Source organism: Ptychodera flava, chromosome 20 (assembly GCF_041260155.1).
Source record: "Ptychodera flava strain L36383 chromosome 20, AS_Pfla_20210202, whole genome shotgun sequence".
NCBI classification, from domain to species: domain Eukaryota; kingdom Metazoa; phylum Hemichordata; class Enteropneusta; family Ptychoderidae; genus Ptychodera; species Ptychodera flava.
Genome location: NC_091947.1, coordinates 36,303,449 through 36,323,415, shown reverse-complemented (window position 1 = coordinate 36,323,415; position 19,967 = coordinate 36,303,449). Strand labels below are relative to the sequence as shown.

The 19,967-nt window shown below is 36.0% G+C and overlaps 1 protein-coding gene across 2 annotated transcripts in view; it reads right to left on the bottom strand.

Moving 5' to 3' along the window:
• Window positions 1-7,075: 7,075 nt before the first annotated feature.
• The window catches only part of LOC139120844 (peroxisome proliferator-activated receptor gamma-like), a 111,247-nt gene continuing 98,355 nt past the window's right edge, over window positions 7,076-19,967 (bottom strand). For both annotated transcript variants that reach the window (XM_070685435.1, XM_070685436.1), the window contains exons 3-6: window positions 15,110-15,260; window positions 11,934-12,130; window positions 11,014-11,407; window positions 7,076-10,552 (exon numbers count right to left, since the gene is read on the bottom strand). In XM_070685435.1, the coding sequence (XP_070541536.1) occupies window positions 10,290-10,552; window positions 11,014-11,407; window positions 11,934-12,130; window positions 15,110-15,260 (1,005 nt within the window). In that variant the 3' untranslated portion in view covers window positions 7,076-10,289. The remainder of the gene's footprint in view (window positions 10,553-11,013; window positions 11,408-11,933; window positions 12,131-15,109; window positions 15,261-19,967) is intronic.

Sequence of the window (19,967 nt, the reverse complement as noted above, 5' to 3'; positions counted from 1 at the left end):
GCAATGAATCACGGGAACGGGTGACGATATTTAGCTGTACTGTATAGGTGTGCAAGGATTTCAAATGCACATAATACAGCTTTAGTCAATACACGTCTGGAAAGAAAGTGTTGCAATGCCGATCAGGGATGCTAGACACCGATGTCAAAATATTGACTGAAAATGGGATCTACATTACACACTATGAAGTATGCAATTTGGTTTTACTAGTGACAGTGTGTTCGCCAAGTTCACAAAAGGATCGTTCTTAATCTATGAAATCGTTGCCAAGTTTCCCTGTCAAGATTTTCTATATGAGCGAACTAATGACAGTCGCATCTGTCGGTCCTTTCTGTTCATCGCAAAGTCGGGAGGAAACAGAGATTATACTAAATGTCTGCCTGTAATATATAGCATGAAAGGGTCTCTCATCGATTGACAAAACGCTTTATCAGGCATAAAAGACTATTATTTATAGCAACATGAAACTGAAATTCGATTATAAGCTTATGTATGTAAAGATACTTCCTACGAAAGCTGATTTATACTTGTGAATGTTCAGTATTTCTTTTAATTACCGGTGTTTTAAATTAAATTCATTTCAAGGAGTTTCATATATATATATATATATATATATATATATATATATATATATATATATATATATATATATAACCTAGAAAAATTGGGGCGAAATGGCTGACCATCTCTGTGATACTCCCGATTTACAATGCGGTACACGGCTCATATTGGTTGTCAATCCGCACTCCTCGTGTGTTTACGAAATGTGACGGAATTATAGGCTTGCTTAGAAAATGCCATTTTAGAATGAGGATAGATAATGACAAATAAAAGTATTTTTTTTTACATATATTCTTCTTTCAAGTGAAATATTACATTTCAGAAAATAATGTCAAGTTTCTGACTTAAATTAATTTTATCATTAATACCAAATTGAGGTTTTTTACCCCAAATATACACCCATTTCATCCCTTTGAATAAACTAATGTTACCATACTAAACGTTAGAGTCTCTGCTTTTTGAAAATATATAGTATGAGGGGGTTCCTGTCATCTTTGATGAAAAATATTGCTTTGAAAAAACTATGTTGGCAACATGCAGCTCGCATGCAAACATGCTTCATGTGGTGACGGTGACCATCGCCACCTGTGCTCTGAACACAGAAAAAAGTAATTCGACGCTGTAAGAAAAGTGACGATAGAGAATATAATCGATCGTAACTCTGTGATTGCTAATCACTTTGGTCATTACATCGTGTACCACAAAATGTCATGAAAATATAATTTATACATGACGTAGAAAGTTATTTTGACCGAAGTGCATTTTATACAACGGGGGTTTCTAATGGTGATGCTCGTTTGAACCTTTAGAATTTTTACTTGATATTTGCGGTAAGATGACTGAATATTTCTTGAAAGGCCACGTAACTGCACCAGTTTTATGTAATAATAGTTTCTCGGTCTGCTAAGTTTGGGTAAGAAGCCAGTATTCGGCTTGTCAACATGGCATATGTATTCGCCCTCTGGGTACTATTTTAATTACCGACAATTTAATTTTTATCTGGACTTGCTCGGTGACAGAACAATTGCGTGCACAGCACACTGCCTTTACAGTCCAAATTCAAGGTGTTCAGAGAGCGTATTCAATCGGACATGATTGACCCACAGATCAAAATACAAAAATTGTCAAAAATTTGTGATTGTCACAGAGATGTCAAAATAACATTCAGCTGTAGTAACTGTACACCTTTTCATTTCCAATGTGTGGACCACCAAAACATGTTGCTTGCCAGAATCTGATGTCAAGGTCGAATAGACATTCCGATACACGCGCCTTTCTACATTTGTTTTTGACAACGCACTATGACTGCGCACTATGACTGCCTTACTGCCTTGCATGCTAGACGAGTGGCAGAACTGTCCGAGGAAAAACATTTTCATCTGGTTGGTAAGTTGCTTACTACAATATCAAAGGTATTAGGCGAACAATATGCTTATGTTTTTCTTGACAAAGAGCGTCGAACATTTGAAGAGTGGATTGTTAAATCAGTCGTCCGAAATCTGCATGGCTTGGCACATTTATCTGAGTTCTATTCCGCTCTGCGCCTATGCGCCCAATAGACGTGTGTAAGTATGCCTTCCTCTCAGGCATATGTACACACGTCTATGGGGCATAGGCGCAGAGCGGAATAGAACACAGGTGACTGTGGGCTTGGTTAGGTCATAGAGGTTGTAGAAATGTCCGTCCCCAGGGGTAGGGGCAGGGGTAGGGGTGTCTTGGTCTCAGCACAGGTTTCTTCTTGATATAGTTTATTTTATTTTAATACGTTTGACTATGATATGTATTGCCAGTAAACATTTAAACTGCAACCTTTGGTGTCTTGGTCTTATGTTAGCACGGTTTTGTAACGTTTTTTTTCTCGTCCGCGTTTGCTGTGTCACGTATTTGTCCTTTGACAATCTTACGCGAAGTTTTGTCACTGTGCTGCGTCTATTATCTAATGCGTTTGATTGCCTAATGCGCCAAAGCAAGCAAAGGTAAATTACTAATCTGTGGACGCTGTCACCAGATTATCACCGGATTAACTTTGACAAAGTCAACAACGAACGCACGTGGAGAGAGGGACTGTGGTTATACCTTGCTGGTGCGTTCGTTGTTGACTTTGTCAAAGTTAATCCTGAGATAATCTGGTGACAGCGTCCACAGATTAGTAATTTACCCTTGCTTGCTTTGGCGCATTAGGCAATCAAACGCATCAGGTAATAGGCGCAGCGCTAGCACAGTGACAAAACTTCGCGTAAGTGACACAGCGAACGCGGACGGAGAAAAAAAGTTACAAAACCAGTGCTAACGTACATAACAGACACCAAAGGTTGGCAGTATAAATGTTTATTGGCAATACATATCATAGTCAAACGTATTAAAATAAAATAAACTATATCAAGAAGAAACCTGTGCTGAGACCAAGACACCCCTACCCCTGCCCCTAACTCTGGGGACAGACATTTCTACAACCCCCTATGGTTAGGTCGGCGTACTATAGCTGTTTTAGGGACTCCGAGGTTCCCTACCCCGTAGACAGTGAGTTCCGCTCCATGGTCTGTCCCTGTCCGGATAACCACTATTGGCTGGTGAAGTTGCATTACTCCGAAATGTGCTATACTGCATCACTTAGAGCATGTGTATGGTGCTCACAAAGAGTATTCATCAGTTGAAAAATTTGTAAACTTTGATCATTTTTTCAGAATTATGTTCTATGAAACTAAAACTTAGTCTTATTCTTTTCCCTTTTTTAAGAGTGGGGATTTGGCCAAGCGGTTTTGACTGTGATGTCTTCGCTAGGTGGCTGGGTGCTGTATGTTGTTGGTTCGAATCCGATCGAAAATTTACTCAGTTTCCCTGGAATACGTTGAAATTCAGCGTGTGACAACACAATGCACTGTGCACAATACACCCTATCTGATATTGCTGTTGGTGAATTCCAGACTAACTACGGTAAATTTTCAATCTGGTTCGAACTCAAAACGTACGACACCGTCCGTAAAGTTATCAACAGCGACATTAGACATCACATATAAGTCGTATTGACAAACCAAACACCAAGACTTTCAATATGACTTTATGAATTGAACAAGAAATAGTACTTGCCACACAAACAAAATACTGGATATAAAAGAAACAGTTACAGCCATTGGAGCTTTATCTACGCCATTGCTCATGTTCCATATAGATTAAAGGTTCCTACTTACTATGCCATGCAAATCAAAATGAATTACGAAGTAGTCTGTCATTCAAGCAGTTTTCGAGGTCAAATAATTTTTATACTCTCTGTTTTGCTGCTATGTTGGAGTATAATTAAACTCTTTGAAACGTTGCTTCATCTCGTACTCACACTTTTTTGTTCTTTTAATGCCTAAACCTTTCATACATACACATCTCATCATTCGAACTCGTTATCATGAAACTGCAAGAGATCTACAACAAGTTTCTCCACCTTGAAATGTATAACACTCAATAGAGTAAAGACAGAACGCACTGATCCATAGCTGATAGGCGATAACTCATACACCAGACCTTACATACAGTAAATTATCATGTGGCTGAGAGGCAACGTGAACGACCTTGCAATTTGAATTCGGACGCTGCTCCAATTAGAGCAGAAGCGACGATAACTACTTGGAATGACAACTACTGTATCATCAAAGTCCATCTGTAAGTCTTAGAGTACTGTAGGCTGTCGGCGGCATTGAAATTGCCAAAGATAATGAGCAGTGGAGTTCAAGGGTTGTAGAAGAATCTTTCTACCGTTAACACTGAGGTGAAATTATAGATTATTCATTTTACCATCACCCATACACGTACAGAGATTCTTACAGTGGAGGATATTTTTAGTCTCGGAGTGAAAGAGTAAAAAGTGAAAACCAAGAGTGTTTATTGGACAGGCATAGACAATGGAGCGGAACCCACTGATTACGTTTGTCGTTTCAATATTCCATGCAGCCATTGCTACGTATGCATAAGTTAGGTGACGATCGAAAAATGGAATGAAGAGAAGCGGGAGTGTAGGCGTAAGAATTAGTGGACGTGGACTCAAACACCTCTAAAGGCGTACAATCGGGGGGGGGGGGGGGCTTGCAAAAATTAAAAGTATGTCTTTACTGTGCACATATTTAAAACAGGTGCTGACTCACACTTAATCCGGTCAGCACAAATCACATGAACTGCTCAAACTATGTTGTTGTGAAACTCTTGTTGAGAGCAGTATAAATATAGTTATCAGGATTACAGTGACTCTCTCGTCCAGTGCAGAATGTTTGAGGAATAAATTGATTGACAGCTGTCGGTTATCAGGGTACATTTTGGACCCTCTCTACTTTTACTTTGAACGATGACTTCAAGTGGAAGAGTAAACACACAGTGACTGGTGTGGGGATGCACTTCCCCTTGGGTCTGAGTCAATCAAGCAATCAATCAATTAGTTATTCAATCAATCAATCAATCGACATAATCCTGTTGATTGGCTGATTGGGTCTGACTCACCAAAACGATTCTCTGACACGTTCTCCAGTAGAGGAGTCACAGTGACAGGCCAAAAATATAAGGCGTTATACTGTTGTACCAAAAACATAACTAGTCAATACATGTTATGTGACAATCACATACCATGCTAAACATCAGTAGTTTGTGCATTCATTTCTCACGTATCATTTAATATGCAGATGATGGCAAGTCACGTCGTTTCCTATTTTTCTCTGATCAGTTTTTTTACAAGAACAGTGACGCTTTTTGCCGTGTTCAAAAATCGAAATGTGCAGCATGCCAACACCTTTATCTACTGAAGTTTTTGTTTCTTGAGGGGAATTTAAATTAATACGAGTTGGAAGGGATCATTAAATTTTAGAGCTTGTTGTTGGGGTACTTAAAAATATCAAAGAAACTTTTCTCCCACTCATCCGCTGCCTTACCTAGAGTAAAATCATAGTGTAGTCGAAGCGACAACGATGTTGGTATATGAATTAAAAAAAGCAACACAACTTTGGCATCCTGCAGTTTTACTTTCCACAAAAAGACTAGAGTTCCCTACACTTCCCAATAACTTCCCATACTTCAATTATCGCACTGATAATCACTGTTCTTCAATCGTCAGCGTTGGTTAAATGGCGTGATTCAACACAAATGAGATCCTATGTTATGGGTCTCCATGCTTGCCGAAAGCCTTAATAAAGTCATCATTATTAACTTCAAGAAATTACTCTTTATCCGTCTTTTTCAATACGATGCACATTTCTTCACACCTTCATTACGTATATTTTATTCTTTGTCACGATCTGCCAACACCTGGATGTGTGTCCTGATTTACCCATTCACGTTCACAGAATCAGGACAGCAACTAGAGCGCTGTGCTATTTATGTCCTTTAACATGTAAAAATGTAAATGTAAAATTACAAGTTACAGTTTGGGAAGAGGAGCAGAAAACAGCCATTGAGTTAAAGCAAGACCAAAGTGAACAAAATGTTGTTTATTTTATCAAACTGTAGTGAATTCAAATAACAACTTTTGCAAAGTTTTGCAAACCTACTTGTAATCGTCTCCATTGGAGCACAGTTCGTCATACCACCTCACCAATTATGATATTAATTGTTGCCTCTTTTAGTGATGCCTATAGACTCCTAAGTATAAAGCCTTCATCTGCCGTTTCTGACAACATGCAACAGATGCAACGACACCGACTTTGAAACAGGAAAATGAACTTCACCTCAAGTCAAGAGTTAAAAACAATGCTTCCGATGACCTATACCTACCAGACTTCACGATCTACCGCGACCCTGAAACATTTCTTGGCTTTTCCAAACACGAGTTTATTTTCAAACTGTTCTCTTTTCTTTGTTCCATAAGCCTTGTGAGCAACATCTTAAGGTTCAAGGACTACAAACCCAATTTTTCGGAGCCATGATTACAGCTACAGGAAACAGGCTCTAGGGTGGTCCTCTACAGTGGAATACGCATATTGATAGTTTTCAGGAAATTAGAAATCCTATATACAAGAGATACAAACAGTTTGTACGGAGAATTGGACCTTTTGAGTTAAAAATAATGTTTCACCTCTAGTGATCATTAAAATCACCATACTTCTCTCCGAGTAAATGATAAAAAACAAAGTTATACGAAGAGCGTTACTCTGCTTCTTACAGGCGCTGTGTTGTAAGGTCAGGTCTTCTCTATTTTGAGAACGGTCTTTGGACAGAAGACTATTAAAAGTTATAAACTTTTAATTTTAACAGCATGTACCTTTTTAAATATCTGTCACTTCTCGAACTATCGTGACAATTGCTTACGTTTCTATTGATAGATAGCCAGTTTCTCTTTACTATCGGCCAGACCGGACAGCCACTCTAAATCTACCAATAGCCTCTAAAGAGATGTTTTCTCCAGGGTCTATCCTTTAAGAATAAGTTGTCAAATCAGTAGGATAGGGGCTAGAATGAGAATGCGTCACCCTGTCTGTCTGTAACTTTGACCATAGACTCTAAAAAAGACAGACGGAAAGCACAAAGGAAGATGATCACACAGACATGTTTGAATGTTGGTAGGGTTTATTACATCTACAGGTAATACTACAAGGATGAGCAGCATACACCACTTTCACAAAACTTGTCAAAACACAGCTTCACAAAAAGAAGAATCATAGTTTTTCTAATACTTCAATTCACCAAGTTGTGAATAATTCCTCTCAACCATTCACACAGTGATTTCAAAAATAAACATGGTAAAACATCACCTTTCCTTACATTATGTACAACTGGAGAGATTATACATGGTACAGTCTATTTCACATAACACACGTGACTTGATATTTTTCAATAAACAAAAGACTCTACCAAAGCTTGACCGGTGACGACTTTGCAGCTTTGCAAAATATTCAATTCTCCTTACAATCTACATTACAGTAAATTATTCTCATCTTTTTCTCTGAATGTTGTCAATTTTATGAAAGACCATCTTCATCTACTTTTACAACATTGAAATAAAATAAATTTAGAGATGTTTGTAAAATTTATCACCTGCACAGAAGGGTCAAAAGTCGGAGTTCAAAGGTCATTTAATTTTTTTGTCAAGTCACATGTCTTCTTGATAAGACTGGACAAGCAGTTCACAAGGCAGTTCATTGGCCTTCCATTTGATTTTTTTTTCTTTAATTTTTTTTGGTTTTTATTCTTTTAAGAGTGACATTTTATATAAAATACAGAGACGAAAATGTACGGACAACGTAAGTGTGCAAAGGATCATGTCTAAAGTCTGTTAAAAAGTTGTATGACCAAAGTTGTCTAATACTGAATTCTTATTGGTGGTTGAGGCAGGTGCAACAACTAAGAAACATGCAAATTGTGAAGCCACTTGAAAAATATAGAGTGAAAAACTAAGACAACATGGCGCAATCTTTCTAACAATGAAAGTTGGTACATCTTTACTGATACCGATATTTTTTTATTGATAAAGTTATTGGATTTGCAAACTGCTAAATTTCTGTATATACTGTGTCATTTACTGATCAAAGGTAATTTGAAAATCCACTAAAACAAAAAATTAGATGCAGCTAATTTCACACACATGATAGAAATGGAACGAGACAGAAAAGACTGATGGTAAACCAAAGAACTCTTTGATAGAGAGATGGGTCTCAGATTTGATACTTCAAGTGTGTTTTAACAACTACCCATTGTACATAGTTTGGTGAAACATCAAATACAGACAGTCAATCAGAAGTAAAACTAGAATAAATTATATGTTCTATACATGTACATGGATATGCTCAGAATATTCTGCTGTGATAACAGTGGTAATGTATTACAGGCAGTTTGTGCTTGTGTAAAAGAAAGAGATTGTACACCTGTACAAGAAACATAAGCAGATCATAGGTAGTTGAAACTGTACAAATAACGATGATTACATACAAATGTCTTTATGTATATTTATACGAGAGAGAGAGAGAGAAAGAAAGACAGAACTTTGCCCAACTAAAGTTAAAAGTTATCTACATCAGACACATGGGCTAACAGATAATACATAGAACCTGATTCAACCATGGCACAATTGCCCATAAGACTCTACTGTTTTTTACAATGCTATTACAGCGTCAAATAATTTGAAAAGCTAAGAACAGTATTCTGAATATCTCCAATGAAAGCCATACAACATCCACTGTGAGAATACAGTGCAAATTCAATAGACAAATGATAAATGATCTATGGGTCATTTCCAAGCAATTCATCAAAGTCAATGCTGTAAGCTGGACCTTCTCTTCTGTAATGGCACAGTAGTATGGTTACATGAAAATATTGGTGACCAGTGATACAACATCAAGTTGTCCTATTATTCTGTACTGACAGAATTCATCATTGATGTCAGTGCTTTGAAGATTTCCTAGGGCAAATTTATTGTTAGACGGCTTCTGAACACACACTTTTACCAAAATCAGTCTTTGAAATGAACTGTTTAAAAATGAAAACAATTTAAGCAAGCAAAGATGTAGTATAATTCAGCTTTTCTAAAAGGGAATGTATACATATTTCATCTATTTCAATGACCTGTCTGAACTAAACACCAATGAAACAAAAAGTTCAGTTGGTAAGATTTTGGAGTATTCATGTCAATGCCAGCCTTCAAATATAAATGTTTAAAACAATGGATATGGCAAAACAAATTTGTGTATTAAACATGTTGTAGACAGAATCTAAAGTACATATTAAAAAAATTAAAAAGGGTATGTATGGCGTAGTCAAATACATATAAATTTTTACAAAAATCAGAAATCAAGGCAATCTTGTGGAAAAATAGAGCAACAAAAACGTAGAGAATTAGCATGCAGGGATGAAGTATCATGATACACTACAAAGCCTTCTCCTTACATATTCATTTTCTCTTTTTGGTTTGTCCATTTCTGTGAACACTGACATCACAGAGGAACATTTTTGCTCATTCATCGGTTACACTTAAAGAACAGATAAACATTTTTGTTTGTTTAACAAGTTAGAAACAGAAAAATATTGCAAAGTCAATAAATTTGTGTTACATAAATATATTTTACACCATTGACAAGATTTTGAGGCTAACAAGAATTGTACTAATTTCATTGAACACAAACAAGACAAGCACATGGAACAGACAACATTAATCTCTATTTTAACATTTCAAAATATTTGTCTCCATTTCAAAACACAATGCTTGCCTTTACCATTTTGTCTGTCTTTTCCTCAAAATTCATCAGTGCCTGGCAACATGCATTTCTGCTTGCTCCAGGGAAAATATCATAAATACTAAATACACTATGTCCACAACTCTTAAGACTAGAATCTCTGTTTCACTGTGGATTCTATCGTGAAGTCATGTCTACTTCTATGTGTTTATTCATGACATGAAGCATGAATGACAAATATACACACTGGAAAATGTAGACATCAAATGATATAAATGACTTGATTTCTGAATGTTGTAGAGTTGGTTAAAGAGCTCTCAAGAGATGCAACAAACAGGCCACATTAGTTTCCAAGGAGACAAAAGTTCAAAAGCTACACATACATGGCTTTTGTCCATGAAGTAATATAAGTTATGATCAGTCATTCTGAACAGTGACTGTAAAAAAAATTGAGATATTTCTCAGATGTGACTACTTAAATCATCATATTTGTGTTGAAATTATCTGTTTAATTGTCTTGTACTCTCCTTTTACAATGTGCTGTTGTCCTGTCAAATTGTTCAAATCAAAGGCTCCTGAGAGTTGGATTTGCCCTCACGTTGTTAGTCCAAACACTTCTCTCATGAGAGGGCTTGGCTCAGCCATGGTACCGGTTGGTGTTATTGACATCTGCAGGTATTTCTTGACGTACTGGATATGTTCTGGGACCAGCTGTCTAAGGTCTACCAGCCGTCCAATGATGTGTGGTAATAGAAGGTGAGTGTTGGGGTGATTCTGTGACAGTTCTTGTTGCATGGCATCAATTACCTGCTCTTGGTATTTTTCAACATCATCTCTAGCATCCAGATCTTCACGGTCTGAGGATTGAAGAAGAATAAAACAAACATGAAATCATATAAATGTAAATAATTCATACAAACACAGTTATCAAAGTAATGATTTAATCTACATACAGTTTTGTGCCTTTTAACATTAACACAATGGAGAAAAGCACATGCGCACTAACATATGACATAGTTGCATTGTTTGGCATTGGAGAGAGTTGGAAGATTCATCTAGACATTTCAAATCAACTTGAAATGCCACCCAAAGTACTGTTGCAATAATAGTGTAATATGTCATATACCAATGCCACTGAAACATGATTGTCATATCATAAACAGGAGCTCCTTCTCATTGGAGAATGAAAGACTATGGCCACATAGTAGTATTACAAAATGAAGACTACGGCCGCTCAGTGGTATTACAAAATGAAAGACTACGGCTGCTCAGTGGTATTACAAAATGAAGACTGCGGCCACTCAGTAGTATTACATACCTGGAGAAACAATGATAAGAGCACAGAAGAGAGCCAATTCTCGCTCCGTTAAATTCATTCTGGACATCTTCTCAAAGAAGTTGATTTTTGACACGTAAAACTCTTGCATGGTTGTTTGCATTATAACATCTTTCTTGATATAGACACCATCCTCTGGAAACCACAGCCCATCTGCTGTATATCGCGTTGATGCTATCACCAGAACTATTTCAAAGGCAGAGAATTTTAAAAGTGTCACTTGGTCACCTAGTTCCAAGGCACGGAAAAGAGGTAGGGCAGCTTTAGCAAATCTTGCCACTTGTTCCACGCTGTGATTGGTTATTTTTGCCAGTGTGGCGCCGATTTCACCTGGGTCAATCATTTCCCGCATTGGCTGACTAACCTCTGGTCTGGGCTGTAGAAAGATACAAATATTATGTCAATTACTGGTCTGGGCTGTAGAAAGATACAAATATTATGTCAATTAATTGCTGGATGATTTTTGGAGACTGCAAGTTTAATGGCATTGGCAATTTGCATTTTATAATTATTGCATTTTATAATAATATTAATTTAGAATTACTGTATTTGGACTTTGGACTTTGGACGTTAGGACTACTCTCCTACAAATGCTGTGCCAATTAATACAGATGATGTTGAACATGGCAAGCAATTCTTTGATCACTTCTAGTTTTACTAAAACAAAACAATATCCCAATAGTATACATGGAAACAGATTAACTTGAATCAACTGCAATGATTTTTATGCCATTTCATCCTTGATTATAGTCTACATTGATCCATCTCTAACTTCCGAAACTTTTGTATTATGACTCATTGCACTTGCTGTTTTCAAAAACAGAATTCTAGAATTAACAATATAGTGTATTTGACTGTTTTTCCTATATTATTTGCTATACTCTCTTATGATAAAACCTTACTTGTGTGTTTTCTTTGACATCTTGTCTAACTTTGTAGCCATTCCTGAATACAAGTTTGAAAGCCTGGTGTACATTGTCTGTAAACTCCCTGAGAAGGGTCCTCCTCTTTTCCTCCTCTGAAGCTGAATCTGCCTCTTGGTTGATTTCTTCAAGGATTTTAAGTCTCTCTTCCTTGGGCATACGGCCAAACCTGGATGCTGGAGACGAACAAATTGATGGAGAGATTGGTATTTTGTATTGCATTGCTCTTCAACATGTACACACATACATGTATAAAGTTCAGAATTGACAATATCATATGTCTGATGTTTTATTTTCAATAAGAACGATCAAAATCTAACCAAATAGATTGTTGCCTGTGATTTAGAAATTCTTTTGATAAATTTCCTTGACCTTTACAACTTTTTGAAGTATTAATAGTCAACACGCCTTGATACCGATTTTTGTGTTGTTTTTGGATTTGTATATAGTACAAGCCAATACAAAGAAGACAATGCTGTTCTGTCCCTTGTCTGATGTAAAAGTCACATGCAATATTGAAGGCTTGCTAGATTGGCAGCAAAGGGAGAGCTATAGCAATAACTTGTTAAACTTTCACAATCCAAGAACTGGAGGTTTGAATAGAGTGAGAGTCCACTCAACAAAAACAGAATTTTATAATTTCATCTGCTTCCTTAACATAATGTAGGGACCATGTTTTTGTAACTTCACTGGTCAAACAATTGTACGTGAGGTACAGGAACAAACTGAAGGACAAAATGTCACTGAACCTCAATAAGATACGAACTGTAAATGCTCCCGTGTTTCATTATATATTGAAGTTATGTGTAAATTTGAACCTTTGCCACATGTTTGCAACTTCATTGAAATTATTATGATCAACATAATGAACAATAATCACCGCCGATTAATTCTAAAAGGTCATGAAGTATACAAATATGTAATTAGCTGAAATAAAAATATTAAAGTAATTTTACTGCTCTTATTGTATCACCACTTTATCTAGCAAGTGTAATTACCGTTGGCCAAGTCCTTCAAGCCATATATGCCGAGCTGTGAAAGCTCATTAGATATGCAAATTATAAATAAGCTGACATGAAAATGTGAAATGACTTTTGATATTGTTTTGATCTAGTACCTGGTATAATCATCAATGTACATAGCATGTTTTGCCAACTTTGATCAAGTAAATCCCGGTATATATCCCTAATAAGCAAAGTTAATTAAATATGTAAATTAGGAAGTGGCTTTAGTAAAAATGCTTAGTGATTGTCAGTAATGTTGTATCATGGTATCTGCAATATGTGTAGCAAATTTTGTCAACTTTGGTCAAGTCAATTCAGACATATATCTCTAATTAGGAAAGTTCATTAAATATGCAAATTAGGAATTGGCTGAAGAGAAAATGCTTGATGACTTTCAATAATATTGAATTATAGAGTCTTTAATATACATAGTAAGTTTCATCAATTTTGATCAAGTCCATTAAGATAAATATACCTAATTATGAAAATTCATTTAATATTAACATTAGGGTTTGGCTGAAGTAAAAATGTCTTTTGACTTTCAATAATGTTATATCACAGTATCTTTGATGTATATAGTAAGTTTCAACAACTACAATCAAGTTAATTCAGATATATATCCCTAATTGGGAAAGTTCATTAAATATGCAAATTCGGAATTGGCTGAAGTAAAAATGCTTAATGACTTTCAAAAATGTTGTATCATAGTGGCTTCAATACATGTAGCAAATTTCATCAACTTTGGTCCAGTCATTTCAAATATATATTCCTAATTAACAAAGTTCATGAAATATGCAAATTAGGAATTGGCTGAAGTTAAAACGCTTAATGACTTTCAATAATGTTAAATCATAGTATCTTTAATATACATACCAAGTTTGGTTAATTTTGATCAAGTCAAATCAGACATATATCCCTAGTTAGGAAAGTTCATAATATATGCAAATTAGCATTTATCTTTCATGTCACCCTTAATGGTTCCCACTGCTGATATATCTTGGTGTGATCAACATTTGTAGCAAATCTCATCAAATTTTGTGTAGTTGTTTTTAATATATATCCATTTTTTCTAAAATCATTAATTATGCAAATGAGCAAAAAGTATGCAAGCCAGACCCACCAAAAACTAATCAGTTCTTGCCATTTGCTAACTGAATATATGTACCAGATTTGATTCTGATCTGATAAGCCGTTTTTGAGAAAATGGACCAACAGACAGACAGACAGACAGACAGACAGACAGACAGACGGACAGACAGACAGACAGACAGACAGACAGACATCGCTGCGACATATGCCCACGTGTGTAAACACGTGAGCATCAATAAAAGATGAAGTTATCAACTGGCAAACTTATGCTTGAAAAAAATCGCTATCACTTATTTTCCAGAAACACACGCTTAAAAATACATCGATATCATTTAATCTGCAGCTATCTCTATTTACATCAGTATATCATATAATTTATCTGCAGTCATACAGAAATCACTGTACTTTTTATCGTATATTTGATAACTAATGCTTTATCAGGAAAAATTGTTTGAAATCCGTGTACCGACATGAACTCTGCTGATTGTACAGCACATGTATATTTGTTTTAAATAATCAATCTATCAAATGCTAGCTGACAAACAAAGTAGATAAAAATGTTTTTCAATATGATAGAATTTTTTATTATCAGATGTACAAGATGGATACAGATACACACAACATCAAAATAACACAGTCACCTATCTGAAGGAAATGCTATAATCAATTAATCAATCAATCAGGACGTCATATTTTACACTGATTAGAACTGAGCACATTTATATTTGTGTTCTTAAAGTTCACTGACATTGTTAGGTGTGTATTTTGAAGGTAAGCTGAAAGCCATCAGAACATTACACTGCAGAATACCAACAAGTATGCTCTCAGTTTTTGTTACCATTACATTGCAAAAACAAGCGGCCACTCTCTGACTTGTCCTTTGCTTTGTAGTGGAGGATGATGGAATGTTGTGAAAATATTGATGTTGATTTTGTTTGAAGTCACTTTTGTTGTTTTACATTCACCATAGAATCCTGTAGTACCCTTGGACATTAAGAAGAAATGTGCATTGAAAAGTGGAAATGCAAATTGGCTCTTGTCTAACTCCATATACAGTCTTACCTCCATGTGACATTCCAACAGAAATACATTTCTGAAATCTGCAGTACTGGCACTTGTTTCTTGTAGCAACATTAATTTTACAGGGTTCTGTCTTGACATATGGGCAGGGTTTGTAGACTAACTTCATCCGATGAGTTCTTCGGAAGAAACCCTGCATGAAATACACAAAGGGATAAAAAATACATTATGTTTCTCCTTGATCAACAATAAAAATAATTCAGGCTATTAGTGTACGAGCAAACTTGTGTTGTGCATGACAAGAAAGAAAATTTTTACCAGATAAACTAATGTTTAAATGGTGGGTAAATAAACTGTATGGTGTGGCACAGTATATCAGCACTTCAGCCTTAACTGGTGAGTAACTTGACTGCCATGGTAGTATGTATTCTGGTGATATGGTAGCACACAGAAACTTTGCAAACTTAAACATCTCAAAAACACTGAATGCGCAAAATGCGATGATGGCATGGATTGGAAAAAGAAGAGAACAGCGGCAGGGATTGCATCAGAGAGAACAGCGGCAGGGATTGCATCAGAGATTCCATGTTACACAAGTAACCTGGCCGCTGATAGAGCTCCACTGTGGTATGTAGAGAATAACTATTTGTGACCGATATGTTGATGAAGAATGTAATAATTGTTGGTTTCAGTCAATGTTTTTCGAAGGATTTGAAAAGGTGGGACAAAGTGACCCATGATGGTAACACAACTTCAAATCCAGATTTTGTCTGTTGATATAGGCAGGTTGGTACCTATGGCAAATCTCTCTCTTGGGAGCTGGACAAGTTGTATTGATAAAATGATAAAATATACAAGTTTGTAAACACTGCATGATAGAGTAGACAGATTAGTCTTACATGCTATAATACGACAAGTGGCAAAATTTAAAAGGTAAACATACACGTATATGCTGGTACAAAAAATAATTACATCTAATGAGGAAAGTTTCAAATGAAATAGAGTTGTACATGTAGCTGACAACTTGGAAGGTAGCAGGATGCTTAAAGGAGTGTCTCTTGAATAGGAAGGTGCAGCCACCATTGGTCATGCTACCACCCCTCCCTGTCACGTGTACTCTCCTGAATCATATGTGCTGCTGTCCTGTAGTCACTTGTCACCTTTGTCACACAAGAAAAGAACAGCAATAACACTGCACTCCAATAAAAAAGTCAAAAACGTATACTACGTTATCAACGTGTCCTAATTTATCTCACCAATTATTATCAATAATTTGCATAATTTGAGGCGTCCTATCATCAAGTTGCACTTTTTGAAATGCTACCTCTTAATACGTTACTAAGCGTTCCAACTGGATGAGAGAAAAGATGCCGGTCACTTGCTATTTTTAGAAAAATACAATCAGATACAGCACCTAATTTTACGATTAAAGATCAGATATCTTAATTTGAAGACATACAATAATGATTTTAATGCCAGCTCTAAGTACAAGATCTGTAAAAGTCCAATTTAATTTTGTCAGGCACTGAACTTTGTCTGGGATGTGTATAAAACCATGTGAAACTTTACACAAATTTTGAGTAAGTGCTGTTGGTTTCTGGCCAGCATTTCTCTTTAACCCTTTCACTACTGTACTTTGGTCTGTCCCAATTGTTTTGACATGTGTGGTTGGACCTATGTACGCCAATATAGGGGTGAGAGGGTAAATGCTTGGCTACACCTTGGTACATCAAAACATTCAAATTAAATGTGCTTTGGTAGACTGGTAAACTTCCATATAGAAACTTTGACAAAGAATGACTGCACTCATAGTCAAGTATGTTGACCAATGCAAACATTGCATAGAGACATACTTCAGGCACTTCATCAGTGGATTTAAGGAGAAACCTACAATTTTGTATGACAGATTATACTTTTACAGCAGCTATAGGGTTATAAGGTGAAATGGTGAACACAGATTCTGAGATTGCATCAACCGAATAAACAATATTGGAAATGAAGTGAATGGACAGCTTCCATGGAATACCAAAGTCACTCACAATGATAGGAACAGTCAGAGTGTTAGCAGCTTATTACATTTATACATTTCACCAGCATACTTGAAGAAACATTTTTTCTTTTGGCAATCTTTGCACAAACTCACCACTCTAGAGTCTAAATGGTGTGAAAATTTCAGCAATTTCACAGAGATGATGAAGTTTTATGCATTGATTTACTTGAAGATACAGTTCTTTCTGCCAACACTAACTGAACAGTGCAAGAGATACTGTATGTTTTCCCTCTGTGCAAACACAAAAGATGGTCCAGACTAGATAACTCCACCTTGCGCTTTGGCCATATCTTGAAATGTTTAATTTACAACTACATTAAGTGATAAATATTTTCTTTATAGATATAGCAGATTCTGCAAATTATCTGCAAAGTGACCTTAATGACCTTGGTTTGTTTAAAGCAGCTAAATGTGCCGCCACAAGAGAGTCTGTTATCTGTTTGTTATCACAGCAGAGGCGACACCCCTGGATTTTAACCTGCTCACCCCGTCCTCACTGTAAACAGGTCCACACTCACCATTGATAATAATAGGTTTGGACCAAACCATGGCGGTGAAAGGGGTAATACATACACTGTCGACTTAAATGTGTCTGTGATTGAATGAAACTTAAGAAAGAGCAATGTTAGGTGAGGATGGTTTGTTCAGAGATACAGGAGCAAACGTCAACATCCTGAATGTATTTGTGTTACATTATGGATGAATATTGCTTACTTTCTCTGTAAAGGGGACCTGCAATATGTTAACATTTTTATTCTAAGTCATGTTAAAGAAGTTTTTGATTTAGACATGATATGCTTTTAATGATGTTGATGTATCTCACTGCAGCAGGAGAGTTACCGGTCAAAGCAAAATCTTGACTTTGTTGAATGACATTACTACCTAGGTAATGTAAATTCAATACTCTGTACATCTGACCCATTTAATCCATATCAAAAATCACTCTATCCCAATGTATGAAGTGATCTGTGATATCTCTTGATTCATCATCTGATTTTAGTCAGCATATCAAAGACAGATACTTTTAGGCCAGGTGAAAGATGCAGGTCAATTATTATGAGAATATTAACAGAAAAAAGAAGATATCATATCTGTTTCATATCACCTTAGTATCATCATCTGTGTTTTTGAGGTGTGTGCCGCAGGGCAAGAGTTTATCAGATAGAGTGAAATCAAGCTACCTACAGGTTTTTCCTTGAGTCTCTTCAACCTCCCTACTTGGGATGAAATGATGCTGGGTAAGATTTTTCAAGCTCATACATGTACACCTTGTACCGGTACATAATCGATACAATGATAATTTTTTTTCATCATCAAAATCACACGACTGTGCACATGTGTATTTGAATATTGCTCTGTGACTGTCAATATCATATTTAAGATATTTCTTTGTTTTGTAAATTATCTGTACCTTCATTTCCCTGACAAAGTAAAACACTTTACATCTACAATCATTTTGAATGAAGATATTCATAAAGTACAGTACATTTTGTACCATTGTCTGTCTGATATAAAATAAATGTTATCAGTTTATTTCAAGACTTCACATTATGACACTACTTTGTATCACTATAACAGATTCATAGTTAGCAGACTGTGATGAGAGACTGAAAGCCTGGTCAGGGAAAAATACAACATGTATTTTAATAATAGGAATAAACTATACTAGTAGTCTTTTATCACATACATTTGCCATCATCAAATTTACCTCAAGTTAGTATGAGCCTGAACATTGAAAGTCTTACACTTTTGCTCAAACTTGACCCCTGGAAATGTTTGCAAATTTTGGTATAACGGAAACAAGCTACAATGTACCTTGAATTTACTGATATTTAAATTCAAAACGGCCACCACAATGTGTTAATACTATTACTAATTGGAAAAATTAAATTTTTGATTTTCATGAATATAAGCTGGTCAAAGCTTTCGTACTCTAAAAGATTTTAAACGAGCCAAAACAAGTGTTATACTAAAAAACCATTGTCCAAGTTAGAGTCTGCTGACGACACATACTACCTTAAAAGGTTTCACATTCCACTACAAATGCCAGAAGATGCAATTTCTAAAGTAAAGAGGATAGCTGTACCAGTTACAGTGACAATTATGAAGCAATCTTCTCTACAAAGATGTGTGAAGACTACAGTATAAGACACATACAAGATTTGTTCTAGAATATTCCAAGTACTAGTGTGTGAAAGGTAATGCCAGAAGCAAACCCAGATAGAAAAAACCTCACAGTTACTCTCTGTTAAAATTATCGTGGCAAATTAAACAACACCAGCCACTGAAATGTAGCTTTTCATGTCTGATGGATGAGCTTCATGTGGCTATCAATGAAACCAAATGTCTGACAGAGTCAACCACTCACTTCCTTTGCAGTACTTTACCCGTTCACAATGAGAGATGTAATCACCATGTACTGACTTCTTGGGCAGATGAAGTGTATCAAAAATGAACTGGCTTTCTTTTTACAAGGAATAGAACACACAATTGAAAAAGTTCATCCTGTTACCATAACAGTCTGGTGGGACCTTACTGTCTTCTACAAAATACCTGGCTTTTAAAATGGAATTGGTTTGCTTAGATTGACTGAAAATGGTCAGGAAAGGGTGATATTTATATACACCTATATATACAGGTACAATGCCTGGATATATTTCTTCTCATTCTTGGATATATTTGAGTAATTGCAAAGTTTTCATGCATTACTTTTGGGCAACATCGTTGGATTAAAGACTTTGTGTAATATTTGAAAACTGCTAAACTCTTCTGACAAAGAAAAGAGTTTTGATTGCTTGTTGCTCTGGAAATGAGTTACAGGAAATCATCACTTCAAAATAGCCTTGTTAT